This window comes from Populus nigra, chromosome 2 (genome assembly GCF_951802175.1).
Source record: "Populus nigra chromosome 2, ddPopNigr1.1, whole genome shotgun sequence".
Taxonomy (NCBI): Eukaryota; Viridiplantae; Streptophyta; class Magnoliopsida; order Malpighiales; family Salicaceae; genus Populus; species Populus nigra.
In genome coordinates, this window is record NC_084853.1 from 44,570,517 (window position 1) to 44,587,180 (window position 16,664).

The 16,664-nt window shown below is 36.4% G+C and overlaps 2 protein-coding genes across 2 annotated transcripts; both read right to left on the reverse strand.

Moving 5' to 3' along the window:
• Positions 1-1,845: 1,845 nt before the first annotated feature.
• On the reverse strand, positions 1,846-3,487 carry LOC133681618 (probable calcium-binding protein CML23). Its single transcript, XM_062104709.1, has one exon. The coding sequence runs from the start codon at positions 2,862-2,864 to the stop codon at positions 2,238-2,240; it is 627 nt and encodes a 208-aa protein (XP_061960693.1). The 5' UTR covers positions 2,865-3,487; the 3' UTR covers positions 1,846-2,237.
• Positions 3,488-3,651: 164 nt separating this feature from the next.
• LOC133681617 (brefeldin A-inhibited guanine nucleotide-exchange protein 2-like) lies at positions 3,652-13,607 on the reverse strand. The gene is made up of 11 exons (XM_062104708.1): positions 12,195-13,607; positions 10,115-10,432; positions 9,648-9,993; positions 9,158-9,580; positions 8,755-9,047; positions 8,115-8,388; positions 6,979-7,484; positions 6,529-6,850; positions 6,013-6,394; positions 5,223-5,890; positions 3,652-4,603 (listed from the first exon to the last, which is right to left on the reverse strand). Exons 1-11 carry the CDS (start codon positions 13,400-13,402, stop codon positions 3,992-3,994), a joined length of 5,352 nt encoding a protein of 1,783 aa, XP_061960692.1. The 5' UTR covers positions 13,403-13,607; the 3' UTR covers positions 3,652-3,991.
• Positions 13,608-16,664: the final 3,057 nt, after the last annotated feature.

Sequence of the window (16,664 nt, forward strand, 5' to 3'; positions counted from 1 at the left end):
TTTTACTAAAACCATTCCTGGCATGCATGAACCAAACCATACTCACTTGTGATCCCATCACTTAAAGAGATTTTCTTGAGTAAGCGTTACAGAACTTGATGCCTGTGAGGAATGCAATTTCTCTCCAGCTAAAACCTGTAAATGGATCCTATTTTTAACCACTATCAATTTCGATGAACCTAATATTTAAAGCAATCGACAAATGATTGGCTAAGGCGTTATAAAACTAGCTGGGAGGCTTTATAAAATTTGGTTCCTGCATATTTGGGAGTGCAGATGACAAAGTGGAAATAGACTTGATAACCCTTTCATGTATGAAAGTCGGATGAAGTAATTCTGACAGTTTGATAGTTTTTTAAGCAATTATGGGCAAGGATATATATTTAATGCATACAGTAGTACTATGTGAAATATTGTTTTGGAAGACAATAATGTCAATGTGCTAAACTAATGACCGGTTTGCATTTTTATATGGAGTCGTTGCATTCTAAAAGTTATCAATGAGAAGAACAAGTTCCTTTCTCACTATTTCATCGGCTCTCTAAAAGAATTGCTATTGAAAAACATGATATAATGAAGAACCCCAGAAGAAAATTCAATGCCCTAATACATGCCAGGAAAGCAAAATTATTGTTCTTGACATGTGCTGCTGGAAAAAGGGTCAATGTAAGGAGCCCATATGATCTTTAAAATAATTAATTGGAAAAAACACTAATCATTTTGTTCAAAGCAGCAATGGAATGTGAATTAACAAAGCATAAAGAAGGGTTTTAAAGTACCTAGAACGTTTAAACCTTTTCCAAAACGTTAATCATCACTACAATCTCGTCGTGTGTGTGTGTGTGTGTGTATCTATTTGTAGGAATCGTAAAGCGAAGGAAAATGTCATTTGCTAATAAAACTTATTAGCTAACCAGTCAGTGATCTGATAATATAATAGTCTAATTTGACCGATCCAAAGAAAAATGGAAGAATTACGGAAAATGCTGAGATTGATCTTACTCTCATGCTGTTGTAGGAAAATTTTCTTGGGTTGCTATTAATTTTGGAAAACTAATTATGGTCACGGTCCTGCGCGCGTATATGAACCTCGGTAATAACTTTTACTCGTTATAACACTATAACAAAGTTGATTTTTCTTTGTTTCTACACCGTAAAAACTTTTTTAAAAAAATTCTGAAATTTTAGACAAATGAAGGTGAATAATTAATTGTTTGCGCCTTTATTCAAAAAGAAAGAAAGGTTATCAAAAAATGACTTAGGCTAAAATGTTTTCAGTCCAATTTAATGTGTTATTCCATAACCTTAAAGCCTGTCATGTTTAGGCTTAATTCTATAGTTTAGAACTAAGCATGGCCCGTGCTATGCCGTGAATTTGTCTTCCTCTTTAGTTTTTCATTTTTTATTTTTATGCACTAACTATTGGTAAAAGAAACTAATTTCCATATACTTACAATGATGATTGGTGGATTCTTCTGTAGTAACAAATTTGGAATGCCTTTTTGTGTGCGTGTGTGTGAATATACTGCGATCTTTTTAAGAAAGAAGTAATGTATCATAGAAGATTGATCTAGGCCCATTTTCAAAGCCCAGTTATTCCACAATTTCACTTCAAACCTTGCTGGCGAAGAGGATGGCATGGGACACAAGGGCTCCAAAAGGGCAAAGAGAATGACAGGACAAGGAGGGCTGGAACAGAAATTCCCATTTCTGAAATTGACAGGTAAGAAACATGACAAGCACAATGTTTGTTTGCATATAGGAAGAATGGCGTCTAGGAACTTGTGGCCAGTGAAGCGGATAAGATTCACGAAAATCTTAGACAGGAGGGTCTCAATTCACCAGTGGACGAACTCTATCTATCCCCCATAACTATTATTACAAAAACAAGATTTATTTACATGAGCATAAACAACTGTCCATGATCGTGTATAAATCACGGTGATAAAATTGACAAGCACTTAGCTAGCCTTAATTTTCCATGTACATATCTCATCAGAAACAAGATTTTTATCTTTGAAAATTAAAGGCCGGCCCGTTTTCATGCATGCAAAGAATGACAAACCACGCCACTTCAATTATTTGATAAGGTGAGGGTTTTCCCAACTTTTCGTAAAGCTGCTTCTTCCATTCAATCATTGATATTTACATTTGGCTTCGAATCTCGAACACTTGTGCTTGAAGATAGCAGAAAACAGCAAAAACAGAGAAAAGGGATAACGTACGTTTCACATTTGCTAATCTTCTAGCCAGCTTGCACTTGTTGTCATCATCGATCGAAATTCATGAAAATCCACGAAACCATCGCCATCTTTATCGACCCCTTTTATCATACGCCTGCAATCTTCAAGGCTGCATTTTTTGCATCCGAGGCTAGTAAGAACAGTCTGCAACTCCCTCGCCGAGATTAGGCCATTCTTATCAGTATCAAAAATTAGAAAAACATCCATGAGATAATCTTCCTTGTTACCGCTACCAAAGTTTCCATCGTCATTCACAGCATTGATGAATTCATCTAAATCGATAAATCCATCTCCGTTACAATCCATTTCTCTCACCATTCTCTCAGCTTCCCAAGCTGCTTTTGATTTTTCATATCCAAGACACAGAAGAACTTCACTGAGCTCATTGCAAGATATCTTGCCATCCCCGTTCGCGTCTATGACCTTGAAAACTTGTTTGAATTGGTTGGACATTTCCATGGCCGCGAAAGAGTAAGTTAACAAATCAAAACTTGATGACAATAATCTTTTGTTTTTTCTCCTGTTGCATTTACTAACTCTCTCCGTGTTTCTCGGCTGTTGAAGAAAGTTTTTCGCCCTCCTGTGTAGAGAGCTCAAGCAAGTTCTGAAAGAATTCAGCATGGATTGGCTTGTGCGTGCGGGTGATGGGGGAATGATGTTAGGAATTCCGAGGATGAAGATAGGCTTTGCAGTGGAATGGGGTAAAGTTTTGGGTTATATGGATGGGAATGGTAGAAAGAAATTAGCAACTTAGTTTGTCGTCTTGCAATAATTCTACGGATCAATTAGGCCCTACATAAAAATACAGACAATACTTCTCGTCACTAACTTGTAATTATCATATGCTGAGAATGCAGCAGTCGTTGAAGAATTGATCAAGTCCTGCTAAAAAGAGAGCCGGCGTATTTCTTTTTTAACCGGCGGAAGCCATAGCAAATTAGTATTTACATGGACTTTGATCTAGTCGTTGGCATCTACGACTTTGGGTTTTTTGGACAGCCGTGTGTATACATTATAAGGCTGAATAATTCTTCGGATACGAGTGAGAACTGCAGTACTGACCTTTTTATATATAGTTCCATGTGCGTATCAGCGACATAATTGGTGTCATCATATTTCTACCCCCTCAAGATAACGAAACATCGAGTTCGCCATCAGACTCGGCCTGAAATAATCCAGGCATCAGAATTCGGAACCAATGCTTACCTTCATGCCCTAAAAGTTCAGCCCTGCAAATTAAAGAACTCGTATTTTATATAAAACTACCTCACGCATATATGAAATTCAGTCAGTCTAATAGCACTCTTGACTCGTTCAAGTATATAAGAAAAAATAGCCGTCCAAAAACCAAGTCTTAACTCACAAAACTTGAACATTGAAGTAACCTAGAGTAAAATAAGTCATCGAAGAATCAAGAAAATGGCCTCTTACCTCACATGCTGAATTCACAGCTTTTTACAGGAAAGTAATGTTCTCAAATTTGTTGATCGGAAGGCCCGGAAAAAAAATGACTAGCATACAACATCAAAACTAATGGCATCTGTGAATTCTGAACAAAGGATGAGCCAGGCTCCTGAATAAACTACAGCAAGGTTCAGATGTATTGGCTGATCCATAACCATCTAACTCTTCATACACTACGAATCTATATCTCCGTTAACATATTGTAATAAAGTAAAATGAGGAAAAAGAGAACTATGATGGATAAAATATGAGACAACCCAAAATGCAGTTGAATCTCACCAAGATCAACAAGACCGAAGCAAAACAGGACCCACTGATGAGCTGAGCATATCGCTGAGAGCAACCTGGACCTCATTTGACCCATGTTCACAACTTATCAAGCTTGAAAGAAGAGGGAAGAAATGTGCCAAGTTCTTCTCAAACAAAGAATCTCCCAAACTACAGATAGCCTGGAGAGTTGCAACGATAAGAGGAGCACGTGTGGCCAATTCCCTTCGTTTTCCAGAACCTAAAGGAATCAGCCACTGGGATTGGCCACTGGGAGAAGTTTCTGATGTCTGTCCAGCATGGGCAGTTGCAATGTAAAACTGTAAAACCTCCTCACAGAGATTGACAAGGCAGGATTCCACTTGAGCTTCATCATAAGTTGGAGGTCTGTCCAGTATAAGATTTTGTAGGAATGTTAGGCAAATTTGATAGGACTCGTTCTCCAGGCGTAATAGTGGAGGGTCTTGCATTTGGGTCATAGAGCCAAACTCTAGTAGCTTTGAACGTAATGCAATATTGGTGTTGATACTGTGAGCATGAGATGCCACGTCATGCAAAGCATCAAAGAGCACTAAGGCACTTTTAGCTGAAAGGTGAGACCGATACATGCTGTAGATCTCCATCACCGCCTGCCAATTAGAATGATAAAATGCTCACACTTCATGTTCAGTGGATTGAAAAACAAAGCTCAATGTTTCTGATCAAGCAATTACTCAACAAGAAAAGTAAAAAAGAATCAACTTATAAAACCATCAGAATATTCATGTTGTTGAGGCACAAGCCCTCATGCAGGCAGACACACACCAGTATATGCGAAGGAACTGAAGCCCTTCAACTTTCCACTGTTTTAGAATTTTATAATTTGTGTGCATGTCTCCTTTTTATGAGCAACCTTAACAAGATTTCAAGATTAAACTCATTTCTTCAACTGTAACCTCAATTTGTCTAGAACAAAAAGCCAATTTTCAGAACTTTATGAAAAAGTAGGGATGCCTATGTTTAGAAATTTTTATTTCTTCAGATTAGGAACCCCTTGCAGAGTCATTCATACTAAATCTCAACACTATGTCCTTGGAAAGTTCCATTTTTTTCTTTTTCTTTCATGTGTTTCCATCGAACTCACACCTAAGCAGAGCTGCAGAGGGAGAGCACAACACCCACAAACAGCATGTTTGTTGTTTCAAACTAGTAGACCAACACATAAAATTGTGCGCAAAACGATATTAAAATAAAATAATTAAAGAGTACCTGAATTAATAGAAGTTGAACAGCAGCTCGACACTTTGCATCAGATATAGAAGAATAAAGACGGTGCGCCATCAGCCCCTCCGAATCACCATCAGGCACGTCACCAGACTTCTCTCCGTCACTTTGTTCATGACTTATTACCGAGGCTTCTCCACTAACAATGTAAGAGAAATCAGGGAGTGTAGCATTGGCAGCCTCTTTTAATGACAAAACCACCTCCAGCCACTTCTCCTCTGAAAAAAGATCTCCAGCATTGCTCATCAAACGAACAAATGCCGCAATACCAATACCAGCAAGACTTTGGTGAGGACGCCTAATGAAGCTAACCAGAAGCAATAGCACCTTTCTTAAAAGCGGATTGACAGTGTTGTAGAACTTTACAAAAAGATCCACAACCAGTTGGAGAGCCAAGGTGCATGTCTCATAGAGCCACGCATCTTGATCAAGCTCACCCGTATCACCATCAATCCCCTGCTCAGGGGCGTCGCCTCCAGTAGGATCAATAGCATGCCGCACATAGTCAAATATAGGAAATAAGACCGACTCAAAGACTCTTTCCCATAAAGGTAGAGAAAAAAGGTGGCCATGATTGCGTAAAGTTTCAAACAAAATTTGCAAGGCACTCTTCCTGATTTCAGGCCTAGGGTCAAAGCTAAGTTCTGATAAACCTGCACAAACCAGCCACCAGTAATTAATAGTCAAAAAAGGATTGCAATTATGGAAATCTGAATGTGAGGAAAATAAAACAAAGATTCATAACAACAAATGCCAACTTATCCAGTTTCCTTACCAGCCAACAAAGGGAACCAGAAATAGAGATGATCTTCCCTATCCGTGATTTCTCCATTCTCTTGTTTTCCATCTTTTCCAGTCCGAGGTGAAGGTATTGAAATTTTCCCAGGGGCTTCCTTGTCCTTGTTCCTTGATGAAAATCCAAGATCTCCTTCCGCAAGTTTTGTGGCACAAAATCGAAGAAAAGCAATTGCATTAAGGCTAATGTCTTTGTTGAATCGACTATTGGTGAATGCTATCAGGCAATTCACACAATCTGTAAAGGTGGTTGTTTCAGTTTCCGTGATGTATGGGAAGTAATCTCTAATAATCTTTTCAATTATTTCAAAGGCCAAGAGTACAATGTTTTTGTGGTCATCATAAGCTGCTGTTGTGAAAACCTGAAGCAATATGATGCGTAAGAGTGAAAAACATAGCAAGCAGGATATCTCATAACATCAAATTGAGGTCTAAAATTTAATGGTTAACAGTATATTCATTATAAATAAAGTTAAGAAGTGGCAGATTTCAATACCATGAACATGCTCTTCCATCCTGATTTAACATTATTGACACGAGAGAGAACCATTTGCGAGACACATCTGATAATCAATTCTCTGATTTCAACAGCATTACTCTTCCGCATAACAATAACAAACGGCTTCATAAACTCATTCTGAAAGTTATAGTTTGCCAACTCTTCCCGCTCTAAGAATTTCATTGATAATTGACGTAAAGAGTCCATTGCAAAAATTGCAATTGAAAGGTTTTCAGAACAGCCGATGGTTACAAAGAAATCAGAAAGCACGTGCCAGATGCTTGACCATACAAGCCTGATACGATTCATGTTATAGTGCCTGTGATAAGAAATCAAATCAAATTTATTATGTAATCCCTGCAGTAGTAGCAGATAATTTTAAAAAAAATTAAAAAAAGTAAGGGGAAAGAGGCCCAATAAACAAACAAAAAGTCGGATGAAATTTACGCAATCTCAACAATCTTTGTAAGGCTAAAGACCCGTGGATCAGAAGCTGATCGCAGTTCCTCCATGGAGACCTTGCAAAGAGCCTTGACAAAGTCAATTATTGCCTCACTGTTTAACTTTTGGCTCCGTGTGAATATGCGGCTCATTTCAGAGCTTCCAACTTGTTCTAACATGTTTAAATTGGAGACTAAATTGTTCATCTGCTCACTAGTAACAGCCCCAGCTGTGTTTCCACCAATACCAGCACTATCATATGAACCTCTCATCACACTAGCAGCTGCATACTGCATCCTTCCAGGTCCCTTCTTTTTCAGAACAGGGAGGATGGTTGACTTAGTTTGTTTTGACTTTTCTGAGTCACTCTGGGGAAAAGCAAAAAAGGTAGCATCTGGAGGAGCACCCTCTCCCATGAGATGCAAATGTTCGAAGCGTGAGACACATGTCAAAATGTGTTCCCAAGCTTCTTGCAAATAATTCCCATCTTCATCTGCAATTGTAACTATTGCCTATAAACAGTGCAAACCCAAATCAAATTAGATCCGTGAGCAAATTGTTATTGGGATGAAGTTGAAGAATATAATACTCAGATCATTGGTAGTTAAAGCTCTTGTGACAACTTGCAGACTTTCTGCATGTGCATTTGTTGTCAACACAAGGTTGGCACTACTAGCACAGACCCATCAATAAAGGCTACTAACCTTCTATCGGTTCTTCTCATGTTACATTTTCATTCATTTAAACCATTTTGTTCCCGCAAAAAGATAATTCATGAAATAGTAGCAGAGGTAGCCTATTGCTATCCAAACCTCCCATTCAAAAAAGAGATCCCAAGTGTGAACCCTCCTCCAAAAGTTATTAATTTATCCATTAAGAAAAAAGGACATATTCAGCCTGTACTTCTAACTCCATCCTACTATTATTTTCCCACCATTCACTTCTAAAGATTCATAACGTTGAAATTTGAAGAAAGGGAGTTTCATAAAGCCAATAAAATATGAAAGATACACTCCCATGTAGCACAAGGAATACATAATCTCAACAAGACTGCCTATGATAAGTAGGCTCACAAAACAATACTGATTTTATTTTAAGTTAATCTGAAGGGCCATCTATAAGATATTATATCAAATACCAACCTTGATGGCATCAATATTTTTCTGCTTGATATCAGCAGGAGAATGGAGTGAAGTAAACTTTGCTAATGAAGTCACAAAAGCATCTCTATGAGTCTTCATGGACATCACAGCAGTAACATGAATAGCACACCGGATACCTTCAAGACACAGAGCTATCACCACTTCATCATCACTTTGGTCCAGAGGCACACTGAAGGCTGCCAACATAGGAGCCCAGCATACCTCAACCATGAATCTAAGAATCACCACATCTGTTGCAGCATAATAAACTGACCTGCAAATTGCCAGGTCGGTATAAATATGTTAGAGTTATATACAGTTTTGTTCAAAGTACAAATATCAACTTCACCAAGAGCATAATCAAGACATAAACATAGTTAGATTTTTCTTGATAAAAAATTCTATCACAAAGGATTGCTTATTGTTCAGGAGGCACTAATGAACTCTAACCATGTAAAACAATTGTTGAAAAGTATAATTAAGAGCCTTCAGCTTCATTAAGATTATTGCCCAGCACACAAATTGGAGAGCCCCATAAGGTGCAGAACCAGATGACTTGACAGAGTGGGATCAGTTACCATAAAGTTTCAGGTGGAAAAGCAATGGGGTTTTGGAGAACAGGAGAGCCAATTATTCTTACTCAGATTTCCGAGCCTTTTCTTTAAATTGTTCCTGCATGTGCCTGATAAGATCATCACTTGTTTCCATATGCTTTTCTTCGCCCCGCTTGCGGATCACGATGTTTAGGATGCTGTCCAAGCCTAAAATTCTGTTTGAATTCAAAGACTGCTTTTGTTGGAGATCCAAATTATCTTCTTTCATTTTGATCTCACTTTTTGATATTCGTTCAAACAATGATCTCAAGAACTCCTCAGGTAGATCTTTCCCATCATCAATGCCACGATTGTTTCTAATGAAGTCATCAGCTGACATCTGCTTTTTTTTTTAGAGAGAGAGAGAGCTATGTGAGAGAGGAGGGTACAAACTTATCCATCACACTATCAGAAATATCCAACCGAATAAACTAAAGGATTTGAACACACCTTACTTTTGACCATGGGATTATGAGCATCAGTATTGAGCATTATCACAGAGTAAGCGAGGACATAGGCTGTGTCAGCGCTACTAAAAACTTTTGGATTACATTTGCAGTAACGTTCAGCAAACTTCTCCATAATTCGATCAATCTTTTGTGCCTCACCTGGTAACCTAAATCCCTGTAGAAAGACCCTGATAGCCTCATCAAACTCCAGGCCTTGAAAGTCAAAAGAATCCACATAAGCATGCATCACTTTCAGTGACAAATCTTCTCTTTCCCCAAGGTAATCACCAATCAGAGTCTTGTTCAAGCCTGATGCATTTTTAAGAAAGGCTGCTATCTCCTCTGCTGAATGGCCCACTTTATTTGCATTGATTAGAAACTCAATTCCTTTCTTAGGCTTCCGATTAAAAAGAGATATACCTTCCTGCCACAAATTTTAAATTAGATTCCATTTGCAGTAGCCAGCATATAAATACAATTAAATCACTTACCTGAAGTTCCAGCTTGTAAGCCCTTCGTTGCTCAATAGTTGAAACATCTGATGCTTCAGTGGAGGTTTCAGAATGAGAATCCGATCCGTCAACAGGCTCATCCCCATTTCCATTTGCCATGGGAAAACTTCCAGGTTCAGGACTGTTCTCAGCTGCATCAGGTTTCTTGGTAGAATGAGGATCGGGAATGCGCAATTGTTTATTCATCCAGTCTCCCATTGATTTCAGAATACCCACTAAGCACTTCATAGATTCAAGTTTCATGGTCACCTCCTGAGGTGGCAAAAGTGTAGTAGCAGTACCAGGAGGGGCGCCTTGAGCAGTTTTAAGGAGTCCATTGACCATTCTGAATGATCAAGATAGCAAAACATAATTTATCAAATGGTTTAAACCTTGATATTTTTGCCAATGTTATAGATCAATTGTTTTACAAACTCAGATATCTATAGCAAGAAAAGAAAACATACCTCTCAAATATGTTAGATGAGTTGACATCACAATCATAATTAATAAAAATGTCTACCAAGATCTGTGAATCAACACAGAGCTTATCTAGAAACCGAAGCACTATAATCTTCTGCTGATAATTAGGTTGAGCAACATTTTCCAGAACCCTTAGAACAATCATAGGAAAAAATACTCCAATCTCGGCTTTCAATCCAGCTCTAAATCTTGAAACCAAACTAATGAAAATGGAGCAAGAAAGCTGGAAAATGATCATTAGACTCGAAGCGCTGTTCTTCAACAGTGAAAGACATAGATATTGCTTGATGGCACCTAAGAACCTGTTTCAGCACAAGAATCAAGTATATTTAACACATCACAAATTTAACTTTGATAGACTTCATTATGAGAGTAGCACTTCATAAGCAACATAATTGCATATGCATAGAAGTGATAAAAGATAAATCTCATTTTTCATCAAATACCATTAAGCACAAGAATGCCACTTGTTGATAGAGAAAGGACTGGACTGAAACCAAAATAATACTATTCAACTTCAGAGTGAAAACATTAAGCAAGAGGACCACATGAGACTTCCACACACACAAAAATATAACCAGATACCTGACCCTTTATAATACCACGGTAGCTCTGAGCCCAAGAGAGGAGAAAGAATCCAAGTTACAGCAAAATAGGACTAGTTGACTCACCCTCTAAACTAAGATTCAACTAAAGTATAAGTTGATCGCTATGGTTTCATGGCTTACATCCAACCAAAAGGCACTCAATAATTTGTCCTACATAGGATCAGGAATTCCAAGTGCTCAGCTAAAGCAATTTTCTTACCCATGAAATAAACTCCTTAATCCCTTGAAATGAGAGAGAAATACTGGATAAAAGTAATTAACCATAGAAATTGGTAAGAACACTATGTTATGATATAGCCACACAAAATTTGTCTATCAGGCCTTCTGCCACATATTCCAAACCCAATCACAACAGAAAATGAAAAGATTATTGAGCTATTTGCCTACCTCTCCTGGGTTTAATTATTTAACCATTGAAATTGGTAACAATACTAGGTTATGATGTAGCCACACAACATTTTTCTATCAGGCTTTCTGCAACATATTCCAACCCCAATCACAACAGAAAATGAAAAGATTATTAAGCTATTTGCCTAACTCTCCCAGGATCCCATAATTGCGCATCTTAACAGCACAAAACAGTACATGAAACATTGAAAAGGGAGAAGTCCATTTACAGCCAAAGTTGTACCAGTTCTACTGGGTAGCATAAACAGCTACATATTACTGTTGGCATACCATTTGCAACCAACAATTGACCTCCACAAGTTTTCCACCCTATCTCTCCCAGTAGTTCAATTGTCTTTCCATCTTAAGATCATTCTGACAACAAATTTAGACCAATTCAGACCCTGCTTGAGCTACAGTGTTGATGATTCTGCATGAGCTAATGAAGGTTGTACCTATAGACTCTCCATGAAGCTTGGAAATAAAAATAGCAGCTTTTTAACCAAATTTCAAAACAAGGAGGCTTATGCTGGATGCATTTGAGATCTAAAACCTTGAAGACTTTTTTATGGAAATATTATCTGACAATTGTACCTTCATCTTGGTGACCTGCACAATAGACTGAGTACTGAAATGCATCCGTGTCCACTAGAATCTATCTGTTTCCCAGCCACCAATGTTCATGTATAATTGCATAGAAAAAATACTTTTGATACAAAAGTTGAGATCTAACTTGAAAACTCTTTATCATGGATATACTATCTAAAAATTGTAGCTCCATCTCTTCGTCATCAGCACAATAAACCAAAACCACTAGAATGCACATGTATCCACTAAAATGAATCTGTTTTCCGCTCAATAATAGTTGTATATGGCTACATAGAAGAAATACTTCAAGAGCTTCCAAATGGTGTAAATGTATCTATCATTCTACATGACATTGTGATCAAATATATCAACAAGTTTATAACAATTAATTTCAAATAAATGTGAAAAAAAAATTAATGGACAACAAAATGCAAAATCCAGCAAGAATGTATACACTATAAAAGCATAACATAGGTTGTACCTGTCACTAGTCCTAAACACGGCACCAGCATTCTCCAACAAAATCTTCAATAACTCCAACGCGACAATCTTCCCTCTCATCAACTGAGGATCAGTCAGAGCCTCTTTTGGTGGTGTTTTCATAGACAACTTGCAAAGTGCTCGAAACACCAAAAAAGCATCTCTCCTCAACTTATTCCCAATCTGCACTTCCAAATCATCATCTCTTTCCCCTTCCCCATCTGCCAACTCCCCTTTCCTCCCCTCCAAAGCCGTCTTGTACATACTAATCTCCCAATACTTCGCATCCAACATATCCTTATCTGTCGAATCAAGCAAATCAGCCGGATTTGTACTCTCCACTGTACTAGTCGTAGTCTCAAAAGCCCCATCATGTGCCCCCATCATTGAAGCCTTGCTCGGTGTCCCCGGATTTAAAACCCCATCGATATCCTGCATAATTTTGGTTATAAAACCTTGAACAAACACCGCCATTGACCCATCCACATCAGATTTCTCCATTGGTTCCATTAATTCAGCCACAACAATCGGCTGAATCGGAACTGTCGAAGAATCAGCCTCCATTCTCCTAAACACAATAACTAACATTTGAATCAACGATGCTTTCGCCGTCGTTTGATTAACCACATTTTTACTCCCTAGATAAATATCATAACAAGTCCTCACTATTTGCAACAAACTATCTCCATGAATCCTTAAGGAAATAGACGTAACAGCCGATAATAGGGTTCTCAAAACCAACAATTCAACACCATCATCCCCTAAATCATAACATTTACACACAGATTCGATCAATTTAGCTAACAATTTCGCTTCTGCACCTCCGGTGGGATCCGCTTCTCCACGTATGTACCCATGGGCGATCAATTTCTGGATGCAATCAACGGCTGGATCGACGATCTTGAGGAATTGAGTGTTGCACGCGTTGATCAGAGGGCTGAGGATTGTTTCGGATTCTGCAAGGGAGTATTCGTGGGACCCGCCGTCGTGGAGTGGGGCAGGTAGAGAGGATTCGGAGGGGGAGGAGTCGTCGGAAGTGGAAGTCGGAGGAGGTTGTTCTTGGGGTTCTGGTGAAGTAAGAATTTCGAGGACGGATTTGCATTCGTGTCCTAATTTCGAGTGTTTACGCCACGATGCGTTTTTGATGATTTTTTCTAAAGCAGGAGATACTACCTGGCTTAACCGGGAATCGGCTTCCGTGGAAGCCATTCCCGAGTCAGGAAGGTGAGTGAGCTCGTGACTCGGGGAGCTTGGATCTGGAGAGGGAATGTTAGGGATTGTTTGGCTTGTTTAGATTTGATGGCATGAAGAGGAGAGAAAGTGAATCGTAGAGGAGGGAAATGGAAATGGAAATGGAAACGGAGAAAAGAGAGACACAGAGAGGGAGGGGAGGGGGGAGCTCCGTGATTTTAAGATTTAGATCGCGTTTTGGGTTTAGTTTGTCTCTTACGGGAAAGTCCATGGTTTTAAATTGTGTGACCGAATTGCCCTTGGCTTTTGTTATAGATTAGAGTGTACTCTAGAGTGGTTAGGGATCTTTAACGTGATGCTGATGACAGGTCGATGGTAATAATGGGGATTAGGGGTGGGTGATTTCGAGATTTACTGTGTTGGGTGCTTTGTTGTGATGACATTTTTTTCGCTCTTTCATGATAGACCGGACGGTTCGCTTCCTAGCAATTTTAAAGCATATTTAGATCTGTACGGAAGTGGTAGTTTTTTAAATATTTTTTATTTAAAATATATTAAATTAATATTTTATTGAATTTTTAAAATTTATTTTTGTATTAATATATTAAAATAATTAAATAATAATAATTAAAAATTCATTAAAAATCAGTAGAATAGCATGTCCAAATAGGCGCTTATTAAACGCAATTTCACAAGTGTTGTTTTTTTATAAAAAAAAACTATTTTAAGATTTTATCTAATTAAATCTATATGTAACTTAGCATATCAATCAAGTTGATCAAAAAAAGTTAAAGTGATTCAATAATTTATTTTTTATTTTTTATTTTTATTCAAAATAACATCATTTTATAATAAATATAAATTGACTTGTTAATTTATTTTTTATACTGCTTTGGATATGCTACTTTTATTTCCTCCGGTTTAGTCTCTTGCTCTTAATTTTATCTTTAATTAATTTCTTTGTTAGCATGAGCTATAAATGGTGTAAAATCACATGTTAAGTGTTAAGAAAGGGGGGGGGGGGGAATAGAAGGAAATTAAGCTATTACTTATACGCTTTATTTTTTAATTTTTTAGTAATTTTTATTGACATTTTTTTAACCTGACAATGAGTTTAATAAATTCACATGTAAGAGCATCAACTTTATAGAAAAATTTGATTGATTGTCGTATCTTTAAGTATTTTTAAAAGACTGTAATATCCTTAAATTATTTAAATAAATATTATACATTTATTTAATGCATGTGTATTTCATATTTTTCCAATATAACTTTTTAAATTCATATTTCCTATTTAACTTTTTTTCGTTTTATTTGATGTTCCATGTTTTCTATATTCATTTTCCTTTTCCAATTCGATACAGATTTTTGTATTTGCTGTGCAATATATATATATATATATATATATATATATATATATATATATATATATATATATATATCTTTTTGTTAGTGGATTTTGATTTACCGTTGCAAAAATTTGTCGCAATTTGATTTATTTTCATTGACTTTAATTGATGACTGATATTGCGATCGATGGTCTGTAATTGAAGGGAAAAGGAAACATGTGAAATATTTTTATAAATTGCTCTTATAAATTCGTAAAACTTGCGTAAAAAAACTGGGAAAATTCAGTGTTGAAATGCCAGTTGTTGAAATCGATCAAAAGGCCAACCTACGAGCCTTGATAAGCCCGCCCCCCGGTAATATATACAGCTGTTACGACGTGTTTTCCTTCTGGCTCTCGACATTTGAGCTTGATCAAGATCTCATAGTTCAAGCTGGAGTAAAGGAAAACATTATTATTATTATACAATATAACAAAAGACATTAATTTTTAGTATTATTATTGTGTTTTTTTTTGAATTTTTCATGTTGGTTTTTAATTTTTATTTTATATGATTTAACTTTTTTAGTTCAAATTAACACATAATCATATATTTTTATATAAAAAAATATTGAGTTAAAAGATAGCAGACTCAGGTTAAAAAAAATAATTATAATAGATAATAAATTTAAAATTTGTTATAGAAGCTCATTTTAATTCCTTATAGTTTTTAACTATTAGATAATTGGTTCTTTTATTTTTTAAAAAATTAATTTTGATATTGAACTTCATTTTTCTTATTTTTAGTTTTTTTTTTTTAAAAAAAAGAAAGAGTTGTTAGATTCTAATACAGAGAGAAAGTGATCGTTGTATGATTACAACCATCAAAACGGTTGATTTTTTAATCATATAGTTTTATATGACAAGGGAGTTGAGATAAGGCATATTTAATATTGAAAGTGTATAGAAAATAGATATGTGCCCAAGAAGATTTTGGATTTCAAGTTAATTTTAGATTTTGTGTCGATTTTTTGTGTTTTTAGTGTTATAGATTAGTTTTAACAAGGTTCCTGTTTCGGGTAAAAAATAAGTTGAAAATTAATTTATTTATAAAAGAATATGGGACTTGTTTTTCCAATCATCACAATAAATGGATTATGAAGATTCTCAAACAATGTTTTTTTTTTTTAATAATTAGAGGAAGATAACATGTCATTCGTCATATTAATTTTAAAAAATAATTAAAGGCTCTTGAGTGGGCCATTGTTTAATGGATCAGATGTCAAGCCTGATATAATTTATTTTTTTAATTTTGAATTTTTAGAATTTCTTATTTTCTATGTATTTTTAATTTTTTTTGTTTATGTTTTAATTATCATGTCTATTTAGCTTCTTTTTATTATATTGCGATTATTTAAAGAACTCCTTCATGATCACCAATTGTTTCCTGGCCATGCCTCAACAACAATCAACAAATGCAATGGAACGAGGCAATTACCATCATTTGATGGCTTATCCGTTCCAAGGGCGCTGATAATGCCTCTAATGCACCATGAGCCGTTGCCCTCCATGAGAATTCATCATCATGCATCGGACAGCACTATCCCCGGACCAAAGGCTGGAAAAGGAAGAAAAGGAAACTCCTAACGCCATCCTTCATCATTGTTCTGGAGAGCCCTTTAAAAGTAAAGATAGACATATAAAACATTATAATCGTAGCAGTTTTTTTATTTAAAATTAAAATAAATTCTCATTCAAATTTAGATGTAAATTTCATAATTAACACGAATTTATGATATTTCTGGATATGTGTGTGCTGTTAATGCAATAAACAGTTTAAATTATCCGACCTATCTTCCAAAATCCTAGCATTAAAAAGAAAAATAACGAGTATACAGAAGCGAAAGATGATATAATTAAAAAGCGGGTAAGGTCTCGGTGAGAATGGGCGTG

Coding starts and splice junctions, on each gene's coding strand:
- LOC133681618 (XM_062104709.1), bottom strand. CDS start 2,864: ATGCTGAATTCTTTCAGAACTTGCTTGAGCTCTCTACACAGGAGGGCG.
- LOC133681617 (XM_062104708.1), bottom strand. CDS start 13,402: ATGGCTTCCACGGAAGCCGATTCCCGGTTAAGCCAGGTAGTATCTCCT. Junction 8,389..8,754: donor GAAAAGGCTCGGAAATCTGA/GTAAGAATAATT, acceptor GGCAATTTGCAG/GTCAGTTTATTATGCTGCAA. Junction 4,604..5,222: donor TTCAACTTCTATTAATTCAG/GTACTCTTTAAT, acceptor TCTAATTGGCAG/GCGGTGATGGAGATCTACAG.